The sequence below is a fragment of the Mercenaria mercenaria genome, chromosome 11, assembly GCF_021730395.1.
Source record: "Mercenaria mercenaria strain notata chromosome 11, MADL_Memer_1, whole genome shotgun sequence".
In the NCBI taxonomy this organism is placed as follows: Eukaryota; Metazoa; Mollusca; class Bivalvia; order Venerida; family Veneridae; genus Mercenaria; species Mercenaria mercenaria.
Window position 1 is genome coordinate 16,090,985 of NC_069371.1, and position 17,971 is coordinate 16,108,955.

Consider the following 17,971-nt stretch of genomic DNA (forward strand, 5'->3'; position numbering starts at 1 on the left):
TGCCCTAATTATTTCTTTGTGTTTAGTTTTACACCATTTTTTCCAACCCTATTCCTCAGCCAATACTTACCAGTATAAATTTGTTCTTACATGAATGACAACTTCTCTACATAGGTTAGAAATGGAAGCTGAATGACTATAGAGGTATTGATTTCAGCCACTCATCACAGAGAACATATGCAGTCCTCGGGGGATTCACACCTCAGACCTGATTGGAAGTCATCTGAGTGCGCCAAACTGGCTATTATTGAGCCTTTTAGATCTTGTATACCTTTTTTCTACCACAACCTTAACAATAAACAACAAAGCTTTACATAATTGATAACTTTTTACTTAACATGTATCTACCAATAAAACAAGAGTATTAACCATGTCATTTTAAACATTCACTCATGTATATCAAATTGGGTGACAAAAAACTGTAGTATATTGGATATGTTTTAAAACACTGTATACATTTTTCTGTTATCTTCATATACAGCAGCAGACAAAATCTTATACAGAAAAAAGAAAATACTTTTACAGGTACTCTAACTCTCAAAGTCTGTTCGTTAGTAAGGAGACCATCTTTAAAATTTCGAATGACTTAATAGCGCTGAAATGCCAGTTTTTCTCGGTATATGTACTTGTTTGCATACAATTTTTCATAATGTTCCAAAAATCGAACAAAATGTACTGTCAATACAGTGGGTTACAAATATGTGACAAAAAATCCCTGAAATTTCCTAGAGCACTATGTATAACAACATATAATATAAACATTTCTCTTTCAAATGTCTTAACTGATAATCATTGTCATGATGGTATCTTTAAATAAAGCATATTTCTCTTACAAAGCAATTCACTAAAACTCATCATCATTACCAGGGTATTTTTCTATAGCAGGCAGGTAAAATTAAGATGAATTACTGATTTTGTCAGAGAATGCTACCATAATTCATTGATACAAACTTATAATTAAAGTAACTCTTTACAAAAACTTTTCTCTTCTGTTGGATTTAATGTATTCTGAATGTTTTCAACATACAGAATGGCTGAGCAGCTGACTATCATTGCAATAGTTTAAAGACAGAAATATTCTTACCCATAATCACAACACAGCTGCTTTAACACAGAAATTTTGATGCTTTCTAAATGGATACCACTACTATAACTTAAAATTCCGCAAAAAGTAACTATCTTTACCTCAAATAAAGCACAATAAAATATTTTTGCACTACTTGTAACAGTTTTTAAAAGGAGTGAACAGATCAGGATTTTTTCATCATTTTCAAAATAGGATCTGTGGTAGGTGCATTTGTAAACAAACATCCGATGTAAGCATGTGTACCCCAAATATGGTGACGTATTACTTTACAGCATCCCAGATCCTCAATTTCAAAACCAAGTTTACGATATCTTTCATCTGTCTCAAACAATGAGGAATTTGTATGTTGACTGTGAAACTGAAAGCATAAAAAACAGAGTACCATCGTCAATAGAATACATATTTCATGTTTCTTAGTTGTTAGTTGAAATGCAATTGTGGATCATAGCCTGATAATTAAATATTAAAAATTGTGAGCATTATTTAAGAATCTAGTGTTTTTAACCCAAAACATACACCAGAATTCAGCCCTATTTCTACGGAACTGGGTCTTGCGCGCGACACGTCGTCTTAATGTGTCAGACATTCATGCGTAGATATTTTAAAATCCATGCATGAATGAAAAAGATATGGACCGGACACGCCTATCAATGCACTATCATGAAAAATGACCTTTAACGTCTAAGTGTGACCTTGACCTTTGAGCTACGGACCTGAGTCTTGCGCGCGACACGTCGTCTTACTGTGGTACACATTCATGCCAAGTTATTTGAAAATCCATCCATCGATGACAAAGATATGGACCAGACACGCCCATCAATGCACTATCCTTTAACGTCTAAGTGTGACCTTGACCTTTGAGCTACAGACCTGGGTCTTGCGCGCGACACGTCGTCTTACTGTGGTACACATTCATGCCAAGTTATTTGAAAATCCATCCATCGATGACAAAGATATGGACCGGACACGCCCATCAATGCGCTATCCTTTAACGTCTTAGTGTGACCTTGACCTTTGAGCTACGGACCTGGGTCTTGCGCGCGACACGTCGTCTTACTGTGGTACACGTTCAGGCCAAGTTATTTGAAAATCCATCCATCGATGACAAAGATATGGACCGGACACGCCCATCAATGCACTATCCTTTAACGTCTAAGTGTGACCTTGACCTTTGAGCTACGGACCTGGGTCTTGCGCGCGACACGTCGTCTTACTGTGGTACACATTCATGCCAAGTTATTTGAAAATCCATCCATCGATGACAAAGATATGGACCGGACACGAAAATTGCGGACAGACTGACAGACCGACAGACAGACCGACAGACGGTTCAAAAACTATATGCCTCCCTTCGGGGGCATAAAAAGTCCTTATCACACTAGTAGTTGGTTATACAACCATACAACTTCACAAACTTGCCGAAGATTCATGTAAGGTTGCCAAGTCTGGTGAACATCAATGAAGAGGTTCGGTGAAGAATGAAGTGGTTTGGGGAAGGTTTATTAGCTCACCTGTCACAAAGTGACAAGGTGAGCTTTTGTGATCGCGTGGCGTCCGTCGTCCGTCCGTCCGTCCGTAAACTTTTGCTTGTGACCACTCTAGAGGTCACATTTTTCATGGGATCTTTATGAAAGTTGGTCAGAATGTTCATCTTGATGATATCTAGGTCAAGTTCGAAACTTGGTCACGTGGGGTCAAAAACTAGGTCAGTAGGTCTAAAAATTGAAAAACCTTGTGACCTCTCTAGAGGCCATATTTCTCAATGGATCTTCATGAAAATTGGTCAGAATGTTCATCTTGATGATGTCTAGGTCAAGTTCGAAACTGGGTCACGTGGGGTCAAAAACTAGGTCAGTAGATCTAAAAATAGAAAAACCTTGTGACCTCTCTAGAGGCTATTTTTTCAAGAGATCTTCATGAATATTAATCAGAATGTTCACCTTGATGATGTCTAGGTCAAGTTTGAAACTGGGTCACGTGGGGTCAAAAACTAGGTCAGTAGGTCTAAAAATAGAAAAACCTTGTGACCTCTCTAGAGGCCATATTTCTCAATGGATCTTCATGAAAATTGGTCAGAATGTTCATCTTGATGATATCTAGGTCAAGTTCGAAACTGGGTCACGTTGGGTCAAAAACTAGGTCAGTAGATCTAAAAATAGAAAAACCTTGTGACCTCTCTAGAGGCCATATTTTTCAAGAGATCTTCATGAATATTGGTCAGAATGTTTACCTTGATGATATCTAGGTCAAGTTCGAAACTGGGTCACGTGGTGTCAAAAACTAGGTCAGTAGGTCTAAAAATAGAAAAACCTTGTGACCTCTCTAGAGGCCATATTTCTCAATGGATCTTCATAGAAATTGGTCAGAATGTTCACCTTGATGATCTCTAGATCAAGTTTGAAACTGGGTCACGTGGGGTCAAAAACTAGGTCAGTAGGTCTGAAAACAGAAAAAAAATTGTGACCTCTCTAGAGGCCATATTTTTCATAGGATCTTTATGAAAATTGGTCAGAATGTTATCCTTGATGATATCTAGGTCAGGTTCGAAACTGGGTCATGTGCGGTCAAAAACTAGGTCAGTAGGTCGAAAAATAGAAAAACCTTGTGACCTTTCTAGAGGCCATATTTCTCAATGGATCTTCATGAAAATTAATGAGAATGTTCAGCTTGATGATATCTAGGTCAAGTTCGTAACTGGGTCATGTGCGGTCAAAAACTAGGTCAGTAGGTTGAAAAATAGAAAAACCTTGTGACCTCTCTAGAGGCCATATTTTTCTTAAGATCTTCATGAAAACTGGTGAGATTGTTCACCTTGATGATATCTAGGTCAAGTTTAAAAGTGGGTCACGTGCCTTCAAAAGCTAGGTCATTAGGTCAAATAATAGAAAAACCTTGTGACCTCTCTAGAGGTCATATTTTTCAATGGATCTTCATGAAAATTGGTCAGAATTTTTTATCTTGATGATATCTAGGTCACATATGCTCAAAAACTAGGTCACTTTGTCAAATAATAGAAAAAACGATGTCATACTCAGTTGTTTGTTTGTTTTTGGTTTAACGCCGTTTTTCAACAGTATTTCAGTCATGTAACGGCGGGCAGTTAACCTAACCGTGTTCCTGGATTCTGTACCAGTACAAACCTGTTCTCCGCAAGTAACTGCCAACTTCCCCACATGAATTATCAGAGGTGGAGGACTAATGATTTCAGACACAGTGTCGTTTATCAAATAGTCACGGAGAACATACGCCCCGCCCGAGGATTGAACTCGCGACCCCGCGGTCCGTAGACCAACGCTCTTACCTACTGAGCTAAGCGGGCGGGCCATACTCAGTTGAACACTGGGTCATGTGGGGATAGGTGAGCGATTCAGGACCATCATGGTCCTCTTGTTTTTAGTTAAAGTGTTCTGTAAAAACTAATTCTGGAATAATATTTGGAGGCATGACTGTAAACAAAGTGATGTTCTAACTAACCCTAAATGTTTTGTCTTTTGGGCTTTTGTCAACTAACTAAAAATCCAAAAGAACCAAGAAAATTTTATCTTAAAATATGGCATCCCATATTTTCAAATCAGCTAACGAAATAACACTGCCATATCCCACTTTGATACAGAGAAAACAAAATATTATCACGACAATTGACTTTTTAATGTGACCTTCATATATTGAACCCAGTGACCTTTGCAGTGCTTTCTGCAAGATGAAGTTAACTACTGATGCTAGTTTTATGAAATTCATTTAAGTGATTTAGAAGATTGAGTGGACATAAATTTAAGCTATCTGAAGTGTGACCATGAACTTGTGTTGTGGGCTTTGCACATTGTCTGGATGTGGTGAATGTTTATGCTAGTTATATAAAAATCTTCCGAGCAGTTAAGAAGATATAGAGTGGACACAAAGTTGAGCTATTTGGCCTTTGACCTCAAAGTATGACCTTAGACCTAGAAACCTAGGTTGTGCGCTCTGCATGTCATCTTGATAAGGTAAATATCGGATGCTAGTTTTAAGAAAATCTTCCCAGCAATTCAGAAGATGTATGAGGCAGACACAGAGTTACTGTAACCTATTTGACCACTAACCTCCAATTTCAGCCTTAGACATAGTGACCTGGATTGTGTGCACAGCATGTATTGGTGAGGTAAATATTTGATGATCTTCCATGTAGTTTAAAAGATATGGTTTGGAGACAAAAATGTTAAGCTCTTTGATATAATCACCTCCAAGTGCCCTTTGACATATTGACCTAGATTGTGTAAATCAGTCTTGATGAAGTAAACAATTGATGCTAGTTTTACAAATATTTTAAGTGGTTTAGACAATATGCGACAGACACAAAATTCAGCTATTTGGCCTTTGCTCTTCAATTGTTACCTTATCCCAGTAGTTTGACCCAGGTTGTGCTCTCAGCATGCCACCTAGATGTGCAAGTTAATGAAAATCTTTCCAGCAGTTAAGGAAATATGGAACAGACACAAATTACAGATGGACCAACAGATATACATGACTCCAATATACACCCCCCACCCTTTACTTTTAATCCAAGGGTATTCGAAAATATGATATGCTTACTGGTTTTCCACAGGATGGATCGATAAAGTCTGCCCAGTAGCCTACTTTATTTAGTGCCTCACAAATTTCTGTTGCTCCTTTGATAAACTGTAAATAAAGGATTGTCTAAAGTGTACCTGACACATTTCAGCAACTGTCTGTTTCATATATTGACGGTATTATTTCAGGCGATAACCGCCAATGGCGGGTCAAGCAAATTTAAGAGAATGTTATAGTATTATGTTCAAAAATATAACAAAGTGAACAAAATGTTGCTTACTGTTAAATAGCAATATTAACAAAAAATGCAAACTTACTCTAATGTTGCATAGTAAATTTATTCATTTATAATGAAATCTATAAGCAACACCTCTGAGGAGCAAAAATCTCAATACAGAGATATTTTCTATCCCATTAAATGAAAACTTGGTAAATTAATCTCTCGAGAACAATCACCTCATACAACATTCCCATGAGCGACCACTCTAGAAATGTTGCACTGTATAAGGCTGTCCTTTATGACAACGACTATGAAACTGTAACTTACACTGTCCAACAGTTCCTCTCTTTCAGCTTCAACCTCCATCGACCATCCAGACATGTCTTCTTTAGTTTTTTGACTCACTGTTATCACTGTGAAATGGCCTTGCATAATATCCATCCAGGGAAATAAATCGGCAAAATCTGCAAGATGTCAAATGAAACCATGAATTTACACTCCATAAATTTCCCTTTTTTTTACACTACCAGTAATAAAATAATGTAACAGGCGACAGTAAATGTAGACAGAACTGATTTGTGTTTACTGCCATTTTTCAACATTATCATTTTGTCATGCGAAGGCAGACAATTCTCTTCATTTTCCTGGATTCATTGCTACCCTCCACTCTACAATAGGCAGAAGGTACTGCCATTTTGCCATTTATAATTTTTCTCACCTAAGGATCAAATTAAACAACTCTTGAATCATAGTCTTGTGCTCCAGACAGACCTCAAATATAAGGCATGGCATTCATGTTGCCTGTCTCAGTACCCAATATTACGAATTATTTGTACTTCTTTTACATTAAAAATGGTTACCTTTCCTCATAAGCTAATGAGAGTATATGTGTCCAGGTGTTCGTCATAAGCTAATGAGAGTATATGTGTCCAGGTGTTCCTCATAAGCTAATGAGAGTATATGTGTCCAGGTGTTCCTCATAAGCTAATGAGAGTATATGTGTCCAGGTGTTCCTCATAAGCTAATGAGAGTGTATGTGTCCAGGTGTTCCTCATAAGCTAATGAGAGTATATGTGTCCAGGTGTTCCTCATAAGCTAATGAGAGTATATGTGTCCAGGTGTTCCTCATAAGCTAATGAGAGATGTGTCAGTGTGTCTCTAGGATGTTCAGCCTCATAAGCTAATGAGAGTGTATGTGTCAGGTTCATGCTATAAGATATGTTCCAGTTTCCTCATAAGCTAATGAGAGTATATGTGTCCAGGTGTTCCTCATGAACTAATGAGAGTGTATGTGTCTAGGTGACATATTGCTATACAGACATACATGATTACCTTTTCTTATTAGCAGCAAACCTTGTCTATACACAAGTCATATGATTACCTTTTTCTCATGAGCTGAGGACATTTACTCACATACGTACTTATTACCTTTCCTCATGAGCTGGGAACATTGTATCTAATTGACATGTTTCAGGTCTAGATACACATGCACATATCATCTTCCAATAAGCCTAGGACACTGTATCTAGTTAACACAATGCAGGTCTACACACACATACACAATTATCACTTTTTCTCATGAGCTGGGGATAATAGTGTTTAGCAAACACATTTCTAGATTATACACATGTATGATTACGTTTTCTCATGAGATGTGGATATTGTGTCTAGTAGACACCTTTCAGGTCTGTTCACTCTCACATTTATTACCTTTGCTCTGGAGTAGGGGACATTGAACACTACACAATTATCACCTTTTCTCATTTGCTGTAGACTATCAGCAAAACCATTACTATCCTTGGCCTTATACTCATATACATGATCATGTTTTCTCATTGTGGACCTCTATTCACGTAAATTGTGTCTAATAGACATGTTTCACGTCTATACACACATACACAATTATTACCTTTTCTCATGAGCTGTAGACATTATCAGTGTCTAGCAGGAACATTTCTAGTCTATACATACAAACATAATTATTACTTTTTGTCCGGGGACATTATCAGTGTCTAGCAGGAACATTTCTAGTCTAAACATGTGTATACAAAAACAAGTATTACCTTTCCTCATGAGCTGGGGACATTCATGAGCCACACATTCTAACAGATCTTCTGCTGAAGGGACTGGTTTCTCCAAGTTCTCACTTTCCTCCATGGCCTCCAACTAAAATTAGTATATTGTATATAGAATAGTATATTATTCAATTCTTAAATATGAATAAATGCCATAATTCATGAGAGACTGGGACTATCAACTTGGTTATCATTCTTGTCTGAGATATTTTGCACATAAATGTTGTGACTATTTGTTTGTTTTGGGTTTAACGCCGTTTTTCAACAGTATTTCAGTCATATAACGGCGGGGAGTTAACCTAACCAGTGTCCCTGGATTCTGTACCATTACAAACCTGTTCCCCGCAAGTAACAGCCAACTTCCCCACATGAATCAGAGGTGCAGGACTAATGATTTCAGACACAATGTCGTTTATCAAATAGTCACAGAGAATGTTGTGACTAGGTCTGGTGAACACTGGATAAGAACTATTCAAGTTAAGACAGTGGACACGGTCAATTTCAGCAATTTTTGGCAATACAAGAGCAATAACTCAAGACCTACTGGGACAATCTGGACAATTTTCAAACTTGGCCTACATAGAACGCCCATAAACATTGTGATCCAGTTTGGTAAACATTAGTTCAAATTACCAAAACAATTTTTTTTGGAACTTCATCATTTTAAAATGCCAAAACTTAGGTAAAATATAGTAAATGATTTTTCTGTTTTACAGTTGAGGTAAAATACAATAAATGTCAGATTCCACATCAGTAGACATATTTTACTTGTTCATTGAGATAAAGCTTGTGGACCAGTGCTTTTTTTTTTTTTTTGCTATTTTTTACAGCCGAATACAGGCTATTTCCCCTGGTCAAAAAACAGCTAAATTTTCCCCTAAAATTGTTTTATTTTCCCTGAAAGACAGCCATAATTTCCCCTTGGAATTTAAAGAAAATGTTCAATAATATCCTTAGTGTATAATTTTACAAAAATCTGCATTCATTTTTCAATCCTAATTTCTTACAAACAGGTAGTGTGTCTGCTATGAAAATTAAATGATTCGAATTTTTCTCTTATTGTGCTATATTTTCCCTTAAGAAAGCCATTGGTTGTTTTAAAAAATATCACTGTGAACTGTCTCCACCAAAAAGAAATCATCTATGCAGTTTTTCGCATAAACTTTGAAACCGACCATGATTACAGCTGCAATTAAGTAATTTGCTTGATATTGATTTTTAAGTTATCTTTCAACAATACTTCACTTGTGTAATGGTGATCAGTTGATCCAACCAATAATCCTGAAATTCATACTAGTATGAACTTGTTCTCCACAAGTAACTGACACCTCCAACTTAATGATATAAATTAGAGGTGGATCACAAATAATTTCAGACATTTTCTCTTCCGTAAAGTCATCAGGGCCTCCACTGGGCCTCTAAAAGTTGTAGCCAATTTTTAAGAGAAACTGCCAAATTGAAGCTGAATAGCTAAAATTTGGCCACATTTTAATAAAAAAATTAGTAGTCACTTTAAAAAGTCTGTAGCCATTTCTTTGAATTTTTAGCATTTGGCTACATTGGCAAATGGCAGAGGAGGCCCTGAGTAAAGTCATCAAGGAAAATATTTTCCTCTGACTGTGTATAGAACCAGTGTGATACACTTACCGATTCTGCCTCCTCTTGTGCCTGGGTCAGTATATCCTTGTGTCTTTCTGATGGTAGCTGTGCAAACAGGGTATCTAAATCTAATGTCTGTATGGTAGGTGCATTTTTTGCCACTGTTGGGGTTTTCAATGTAGTTCCAACTCTACCAGGCAGTGGATATCGTTTATCTTGAGGTCCAAAAGGGCCCAACTTTTCATCAGGCCAGACTGTGAAAGATTCTGTAATAATGCAAATCAATACATACAGTTTAAGTTTATTTTAAAGGGGTACAAAGGTGAAATATCAGTCTAACATGAGCATTGTCTGCGGGTACCCTTGCTCGTCTGCAAATGTTGGACAATATGTAAGAAAGGTATATTTCAGATTTTCTTAGAACAAATAGGGCTATAATTCTGACAAAATGCAGTTTAGAGTTATGGTTTGGCGAACAAAGAAGAAAAAGAAGCAGAAGTTATGGTTCTTGGTCTACTTACTCATCTAACAATGATAAACACGTGTGCAAACTTTAAAAGCTGTAGCTCTCATAGTTTTTGTGAAAAGGTAGACCTAAACAAAAATTTTAACCAACTCCAACGACAATACCTTATAGATTTTTTTAAAAAATCTGACGAGCTAAAAATTGATCTCCTGTTAATCTTTTAATAAACTTTTTCATCTACTGAAAGATATACCAAGTATCTAGAACACATACACAATTTTTGACAAAGATGATGACAGTTTTGATAATTTAGCATACAAAGGTCAGGGTAAGATATTTAATGAAAATTAAATCTCCTCCGGTATCTATTCAATTCAATTCAATAGTTTATTTACGTCTCATCATATGTATGTCACAATAAAACATAATAAAATCTTATTAAAAAATACATATACCATTTTAAACAGAATTACAAGGGACAGGTAAGCATAGCTTACATTAATTAATAAATATAGCTGCTATTTACATTATACAGGTCATTTTATTTCTAAAACATTTAAAAAACAAGAGCTGTCTGATGACAGCTCGCTTGACTATTCGAAGAATTGATTGAAGAATGGGGTCAAGATATTAACACAGATATTCAGACAAAAGAAAAACAACAGCTGTCTCCATAGGATGACACATGACCCCGATGGCACATTGAATGAATAGTTATGGTCGATGTTAGAGTTTAGGACCTTTGACCTACGGACCTGGGTCTTGCTCGCGACACGTCGTCTTACTGTGCCACACATTCATGCGTAGTTATTTTAAAATCCATGCATGAATGACAAAGATATGGACCAGACATGCCCATCATTGCACTATCATGAAATATGACCTTTAACGTATAAGTGTGACCTTGACTTTTGAGCTACGGACCTGGGTCTTGCGCGCGACATGTCGTCTTACTGTGGTACACATTCATGCCCAATAATTTTAAAATCCATGCATGAATGACAAAGATATGGACCGGACACGCCCATCAATGCACTATCATGAAATATGACCTTTAACATCTAAGTGTGACCTTGATTTTGAGCTACAGACCTGGGTCTTGCGCGTGACACATCGTCTTACTGTGCCACACATTTATGCGTAGTAACTTGAAAATCCATCCATGGATGACAAAGATATGGACCGGACACGCCCATCATTGCACTATCATGAAAAATGACCTTTAACGTCTAAGTGTGACCTTGACCTTTGAGCTACGGACCTGGGTCTTGCGCGCGACACGTCGTCTTACTGTGGTACACATTCATGCCAAGTTATTTGAAAATCCATCCATGGATGACAAAGTTATGGACCGGACACGAAAATTGCGGACAGACCGACAGAAGGTTCAAAAACTATATGCCTCCCTTCGGGGCATAAAAACAGATTAGACAACTAATGTTCCTGTATTTGTGGATTTTGATAAGTCTTGCACTATATGGCAATGTGTGAACCAATTTCAAAGTCCAAAAAGGGCCATAATTCTGCCAAAATAGTTGTCAGAGTTATGTAAGCATGTCTACAGATGGAAATCATGATGATAAACAAGTGTTCAAAGTTTAAAAGCCATATGTCAATTAGTTTTGACAAAACGTGGACTTGTATGAAAACAGAACAAATTTCTAAGTCTAAAAAAAGGCCATAATTCAGCCAAAATTGAAGACAGAGTTATGTACTCTTTCCTACAGATAGAGACTATTATACTAAACAAGTGATCAAAGTTTCAAAGCCATATGTCAAACACTTTACACAAAATATGAACTGGTACGAAAAACTTAACCAAGATTTCTAAGTCAAAAAGGGCCATAATTCAGCCAAAATCCTTGATGGAGTTATGTGCTCTTGCCTATAACTGGACATGGTGATGGTAAACAAGTGTTTGAAAGTTTCAAAGCTTTATCTCAAAAGAATTTGTCAAAACATGAACTGGTATGAAAAACTTAACCAAGATTTCTAAGTCCAAAGGGGCCATAATTCAGCCAAAATCCTTGATGGAGTTATGTGCTCTTGACTATAACTGGACATGATGATGGCAAACAAGTGTTTAAAGTTTCAAAGCTTTATCTCAAAAGACTTTGTCAAAATATGAACTGGTACGAAAAACTTAACCATGATTTCTAAGTCAAAAGGGGCCATACTTCAGCCAAAATCCTCGATGGAGGTGTGCTCTTGCCTATAACTGGCAATGGTGATGGTAAACAAGTGTTTAAAGTTTCAAAGCTTTATCTCAAAAGACTTTGTCAAAAAGTGGACTGGTACAAAAAACTTAACCAAGGTGTGATGCCAACGTCAACGCCGTGGTGAGTAGGATAGCTCTACTTATTCTTCGAATAGTCGAGCTAAAAATAAAGTAAAAGATGTTGTGAACCAATTAATTTCTTTACAACCGGAAAAAAGTATTTATAAACCAAGATCCGAGAAGTGTTACCATGGCTTTGTTTTTATAAGACTATTATGAACAAAGAAAAAAAAATCACATCTATTGCTTCTAAGGTATTCAAAATTGATGTGATATTAACAATATTTTGACCAAGAAATGCAAATCTTTGTTAAGTACACATAAAGGGCCATAATTTTGTCAAAATGTATGGAAGGATTATGGTCCTTGATCTGCTTACTCATTTAGTGATAGTACACTAGCATTAAGTTTCAAAGGCATATTTCTTAAAGTTGATATAAAGAGAATTCAGAACTAACGCCAAAGTTTAAAAGTCAACTGCCTCTCGTAGATTTTCATTTATTTCCTCCTGATATCCTTCTTTTTTTACAACCTATTAAGTACAGGAAGATTATTTTTTGTGTGATAATTTTACGGACTGGCAAAGTTGTCACATTTTTGCAATCTCACCTTGTGCTTGGTAATGACTGTTAAAACAAAATTTGATAAAACAATTTAATTTTTAACCGAGATAAAATGTACAACCATAAAATGAACTTTGTTTATCATATAACCTTTTTGTGTTTGTTAAAATCAGCAGAAGAAACTAGCCCCTGTGACACTTCTTTCACATTCCCTACTTGTTCTCCATCTTGGTAATATCTAAATGATATACCTCTGTAGGAACACATTTTCAATGATGATTTTGATTGTGTTACATTATACCTGATTCAGTTTCTCCAACAACTTTGTAACTGTCAGCATTCTCTCCATTGTTGTACCAGGAAAAAGCTCGGAAATGGTTCACTACTGCTCGAAGATTTGGCAGGTACATCACTCGCTTTGACAGCAACTATAACAAAGAGGAAATATTTCTCTGTACACTGTGTATTCTAAGTTTAAGTTATGATAAATTCAAGGTTTGTCATTCTTATGTCAAAGTTCTAGACTTTAAACGCTGATGAATACAGACCCTGGGTCTACAACACTGGCAGTATAAAAAGTGAATGGCATTGTTCTTTAGATGCAGTCTTCGTCGTAACTGGGTTGCCCAAAGTCCGGGACAAGTAGATCCTGTTTCGGGCAAGCCAAAGTTTTCAGGTGGTTGCCAGAACGGACAAGTGCATTTTTCCGAAATTTAAGTCCCTTAATTTTTACAATAATTACAAAAAGAATTTCATGAATCTGAAATGAACGTCCTAAATACTAGCTTTCGTATATTTATGTTTGAATTGATGGCTTCAGATTTGCAATATATAAAAATAATTGCATAAAAAATTTCCGAAAATACCCCCACTGTTTCACAGACACCTGGGGTCTGGAACCCCCAACCACTCCAGCCCAAACTACTACGCACCTGTATATATTTTATCATCATCATTGTATATCAAGACACAGACTATAATCACACAAGCAATATTAAACTTATTTGAACTAATTTGAAAATATATAAAATCTCTCACTAGCTTACTAAGCTAGCTTACTAAGATAAATATATACAGGTGCGTAGTAGTTTGGGCTGGAGGGGTTGGGGGTTCCAGACCCCAGGTGTCTGTGCACTGTTTGAGACACAACATAATGGCATTGACCAATGACACAAAAACTGGGCGTGATGATGATTTAAATAGTTATCGGGGAAATCAATATCTTGTAACTTAATTCAGCAAATAACTTTATTCTTGCAGAAAAGAACATTTCAATAGTAATAAAACATTTTTTTCTGATCAAAAATAAAGGAGATAAAGGTACTACTTACTTTCGATATTCGTAAATCCTTCTTTTACAATATTTAAAAAAAAACATGTCCCATATTTGGTTACATAACTGGTATCTCATTTTGATGAATACCTTGGAATAAACACAGGCACGTGGCAGATTAAAACTTCAAAGAGCAACTGTCGGCACTTCAAAGAGCAACTGGCGGCAACTTTCTCTTTATTGATTTTCGGCATTACTCTTTGATGTGGGATGAAAGTTAACCTGTTTGACACTGCGAGATGACTGATGTAATTTGACCTAATTCTGCTGAAGATATTTCCAAATGTATAAAAATGTACCTTAGATTAATATTTTTTGTACAATTTTATAATGTTGCTGAGGAACTGTATTAGTTTGTTTTCTTTTTTATAAATGGAAAACTGAAAGACTGGTAACAAAGACGTGTACCTGATCTGCACTGAAGCCAAAACAGTTATTTTATTCTATTTCTTTTTAGATTCTATTAAAATATGGTGCCTCAAACATGAAAGGTTTTCATATAAATTGTACTAGCTCATATCAAATTCATATAAATATGAAAACTGACTGTAAAATTTAGTTCAAAACTTGGGTACAGGCACTGTTGTTGTGGAATATAACAAGTCTGATCCATTATTGCAGTTTGAACAACTACACTATACAAAGGCCCTGGCTAAAAAAGTAAGTTTTAGAAGGGTAGTGCAAATCTGAACCCAACAACTGGCATATAACTGGTTACTGGTATAGGTCATACTTTTTTTCCTACAGTCTTCTCCCGTAATTTCTGTCTGCTAGGTAATTACTTGAATATTGGTTACCCCACTTACGTTGGCTTAGCCTGCCCATGGATGTGTGAGTAAGTTAATTGACTACCATTTAAATAACTGAATGTTGAATTAAACATAAACCAAAATACATCATATAAACAAAATGATTTCGGGCAAGTAAAAATGTTTTCGGACAAGTGGTTTTCTTAACTTACTTCCCCGAAAGGACAAGTAGTTGACGTACTGACAAAAAATTAAGGTGAAGACTGTAGATGTAATGCTAAAAATACCAACATATAATTATAATAAATGCAATGCAACCATAATATTTCTAATACATTATTCCTGCTACTGTATATGACGTTTCTTACCCGTGATGCCATATCTAGACACCTTTAGCCTTTTTCAATTGTTTTCTGAAGAGTTTCCTGAAAAAAAAGTATAGTGTTTGTTTGATAACTCATTTATACCACTGGTATCTCGATCATATGGGCAACTCCTCCAGGAGTAATGTTAGTGGGAGGATAGAGCCAATTCTATAAGCTTCCCTGGTTCTTAAGCATGCCAGGTGTAAAGCATCCATACATGGAACTCTTATTCCAGTGTTGGCAACATTTAGTTGGAACTTGGAGAAGCAGGGGCTTGAACTCAAGACCCCTGGTTTCATAGTCAGACAGTGTTACCACGTACTGTAGCACTCAAAGGGGTCCGGCACATGAGTGGATTAAGTTTAATGGCTTATATTTGAGTCCTAGAGCGATAATTATGTAAAAAATCATACTAATATAACTACTCCATAGTCTATGGAGTAGTTATATTAGTATGATTTTTTACATAATTATCGCTCTAGGACTCAAATATAAGCCATTAAACTTAATCCACTCATGTGCCGGACCCCTTTGGTAGCACTGCGTCCACTCTATGGTTATATTTAAACAGAGATTTAGATAGCAGGAACACAATAGCCTTCATTACGTTTCTGGTGGTTTCCGTACAGTCGATATCGACAATTTCTATTGTTTGGGCCTGACTGGGTTTTATAAATAGCCAGGTCTAGGAAAGTGGTATATTTACAGATTATCTAATAACCCTGAAAAGACTGGTATTTGACTTGCAATATAAGTTATAACTGCCTAAAATTTTGCTAACAAAAGTCCTTGCATTCGTTTTCATACACCTGCACTTTAAACTTATAGTTTGAGAATTCTGAAAATAAGATTTTCTGTAAAATACGACACTTTCTTAGACCAGTTACTGTATCCGTTACGATTTACAGTCAACTCGTCCCCTAGTCAACTCGTCCCACAGTCAACTCGTCCCCGATTTGGTCATTTCGTCCCCCTCGGCGATTTCAAATTGGTCATTTCGTCCCCCCTTTTTCGGCCCCCTTTTTAAAACGTATTTTGAAAAAAAAGATAATCGAAGTATGATAATAATCTGTTTTTTCTTTCAAATAAGTATATTTATGCTTTAAGTTTGTTTTAAGAGCTTTTTGCTTTAAAAGTGATCGATTTAACAAGGAGGATTTCCAGGGGTTTTTTTTCTGTTCTGTTTTTGTAAGTATGCTATGTTGGACAACATGATAGCTGTTTAAATGTCCGTATTTGATGCTGCTTATTTTCAAACTCTTGAATAATATTAAACTTTGTATTAAACGTTTTTTATAATAAATGATTCAAGTTTCAAGTTTCAAGTTTATTCAAGCAAATGTTAAGTCCCACTTATGTGGGCAGCATTAACAGCATATAATATATACAAATACATACATTTAACAAACAGTGACACATTGGAAAACGGCCATTGTTATTGTCTTCCATAATTTTTTTTTTTTTTTTTTAACTCTAATTCGATAATACATGTATAATGAGTAATAAATGAAAATTTTAAACTACATGTATAACAGTTACTGGAGAACAGTAGCAATGAAAATTAAATTCCCTCACTCCAATCAACTACTAACACAATTAATTCTACTTGGGGAAAATTTTCACACATTTCATCTGGTCAATCAACAACTTCTCATGCAATTTAATACCATTAACACCTTCCAATCAGCCCAATCAACGCCTTTTAATGTGATTAATAACCTTTAACACCTTTTGCATGCAGGTATATGCTCGTTCTACTTTTATAGAAACCACAGTCTCCCTACTTTTGAAGTATTTCTTTTTAACTTTAATGACAAAAAATTGATATAAAGCATGTGACAGATATTTTATTTATTCTTTATTGTATTTCTAAATTAAACTTTCTTTTATTATGACAAGGGGTAACGAGTTATTGCTCTCTCTTTTCTTACTATGATTTTTAAAAAGTTAATTAGATTTCCTATTATATTATATTTTTAATACTAAGAGCATTGTATTTATTTTTTTTTATATTTTATTTCAGTTAACTGTCTTATATTTTCAGTATATTTCTTTTATTATTTTATCAAACCTAATTATTTAAAGTTAACTATTTCCAATATAACTCCTTCAAAACTCACGATGATTTTAAATACAAGTTTTCAAAGTCAAAAATATCATAAAAATGCAAAAATGCTTAAAATATTAAGAGGAACAAAATTATCAAAAGGGGGACGAGTTGACCAAATTTTAGGATGAGGGGGACGAAATGACCAATTATGGGGGACGAAATGACCAAATCGGGGACGAGTTGACCAAATTTTATGATGAGGGGGACGAAATGACCAATTTTGGGGGACGAAATGACCAAATCGGGGACGAGTTGACTGGGGGACGAGTTGACTTGATACCTCCGTTACTGTATCTGTCCGAAATCACGACTTGCGAGGTCATTCACTGCAATTGCAAGATGAAATAGATTATATTAAACACAGATCTTGAAGGGTGCGGCACCCTTGGCTACATAAAAATGCCTTCTTGTACCTTTAAGTACGTATATATGGTTGTCAAAGTGTAAATTAAGGGTCAAAATATGAGAGTTATTCACCTATTGATATTTTTACCTCGACCTTCACCTTCCTCTATCCAAGCTTCAATTCTAGTCTGATCACCTTAATCACGTGTAGACGCTTACACTTGTCACAGCAG

The 17,971-nt window shown here is 35.9% G+C and overlaps 1 protein-coding gene across 3 annotated transcripts; it reads right to left on the reverse strand.

The window, feature by feature from the left end:
- Positions 1 to 315: 315 nt before the first annotated feature.
- LOC123532106 (cobalamin trafficking protein CblD-like) lies at positions 316 to 17,962 on the reverse strand. 3 transcript variants are annotated; one of them, XM_053518633.1, is made up of 9 exons: positions 17,675 to 17,713; positions 16,154 to 16,174; positions 15,287 to 15,339; positions 13,138 to 13,264; positions 9,578 to 9,795; positions 7,919 to 8,021; positions 6,183 to 6,319; positions 5,657 to 5,743; positions 316 to 1,445 (listed from the first exon to the last, which is right to left on the reverse strand). In XM_053518633.1, the coding sequence occupies exons 3-9, from the start codon at positions 15,296 to 15,298 to the stop codon at positions 1,251 to 1,253; spliced, it is 879 nt and encodes a 292-aa protein (XP_053374608.1). In that variant the 5' UTR covers positions 15,299 to 15,339; positions 16,154 to 16,174; positions 17,675 to 17,713; the 3' UTR covers positions 316 to 1,250. The 3 variants fall into 3 exon arrangements, with proteins under 3 accessions (XP_053374608.1, XP_053374606.1, XP_053374607.1); XM_053518631.1 differs by lacking the exons at positions 16,154 to 16,174; positions 17,675 to 17,713 and adding an exon at positions 17,871 to 17,962 and having other exon boundaries at positions 15,287 to 15,343; XM_053518632.1 differs by lacking the exons at positions 16,154 to 16,174; positions 17,675 to 17,713 and adding an exon at positions 17,807 to 17,876 and having other exon boundaries at positions 15,287 to 15,343.
- Between the last annotated feature and the right edge of the window lie 9 nt (positions 17,963 to 17,971).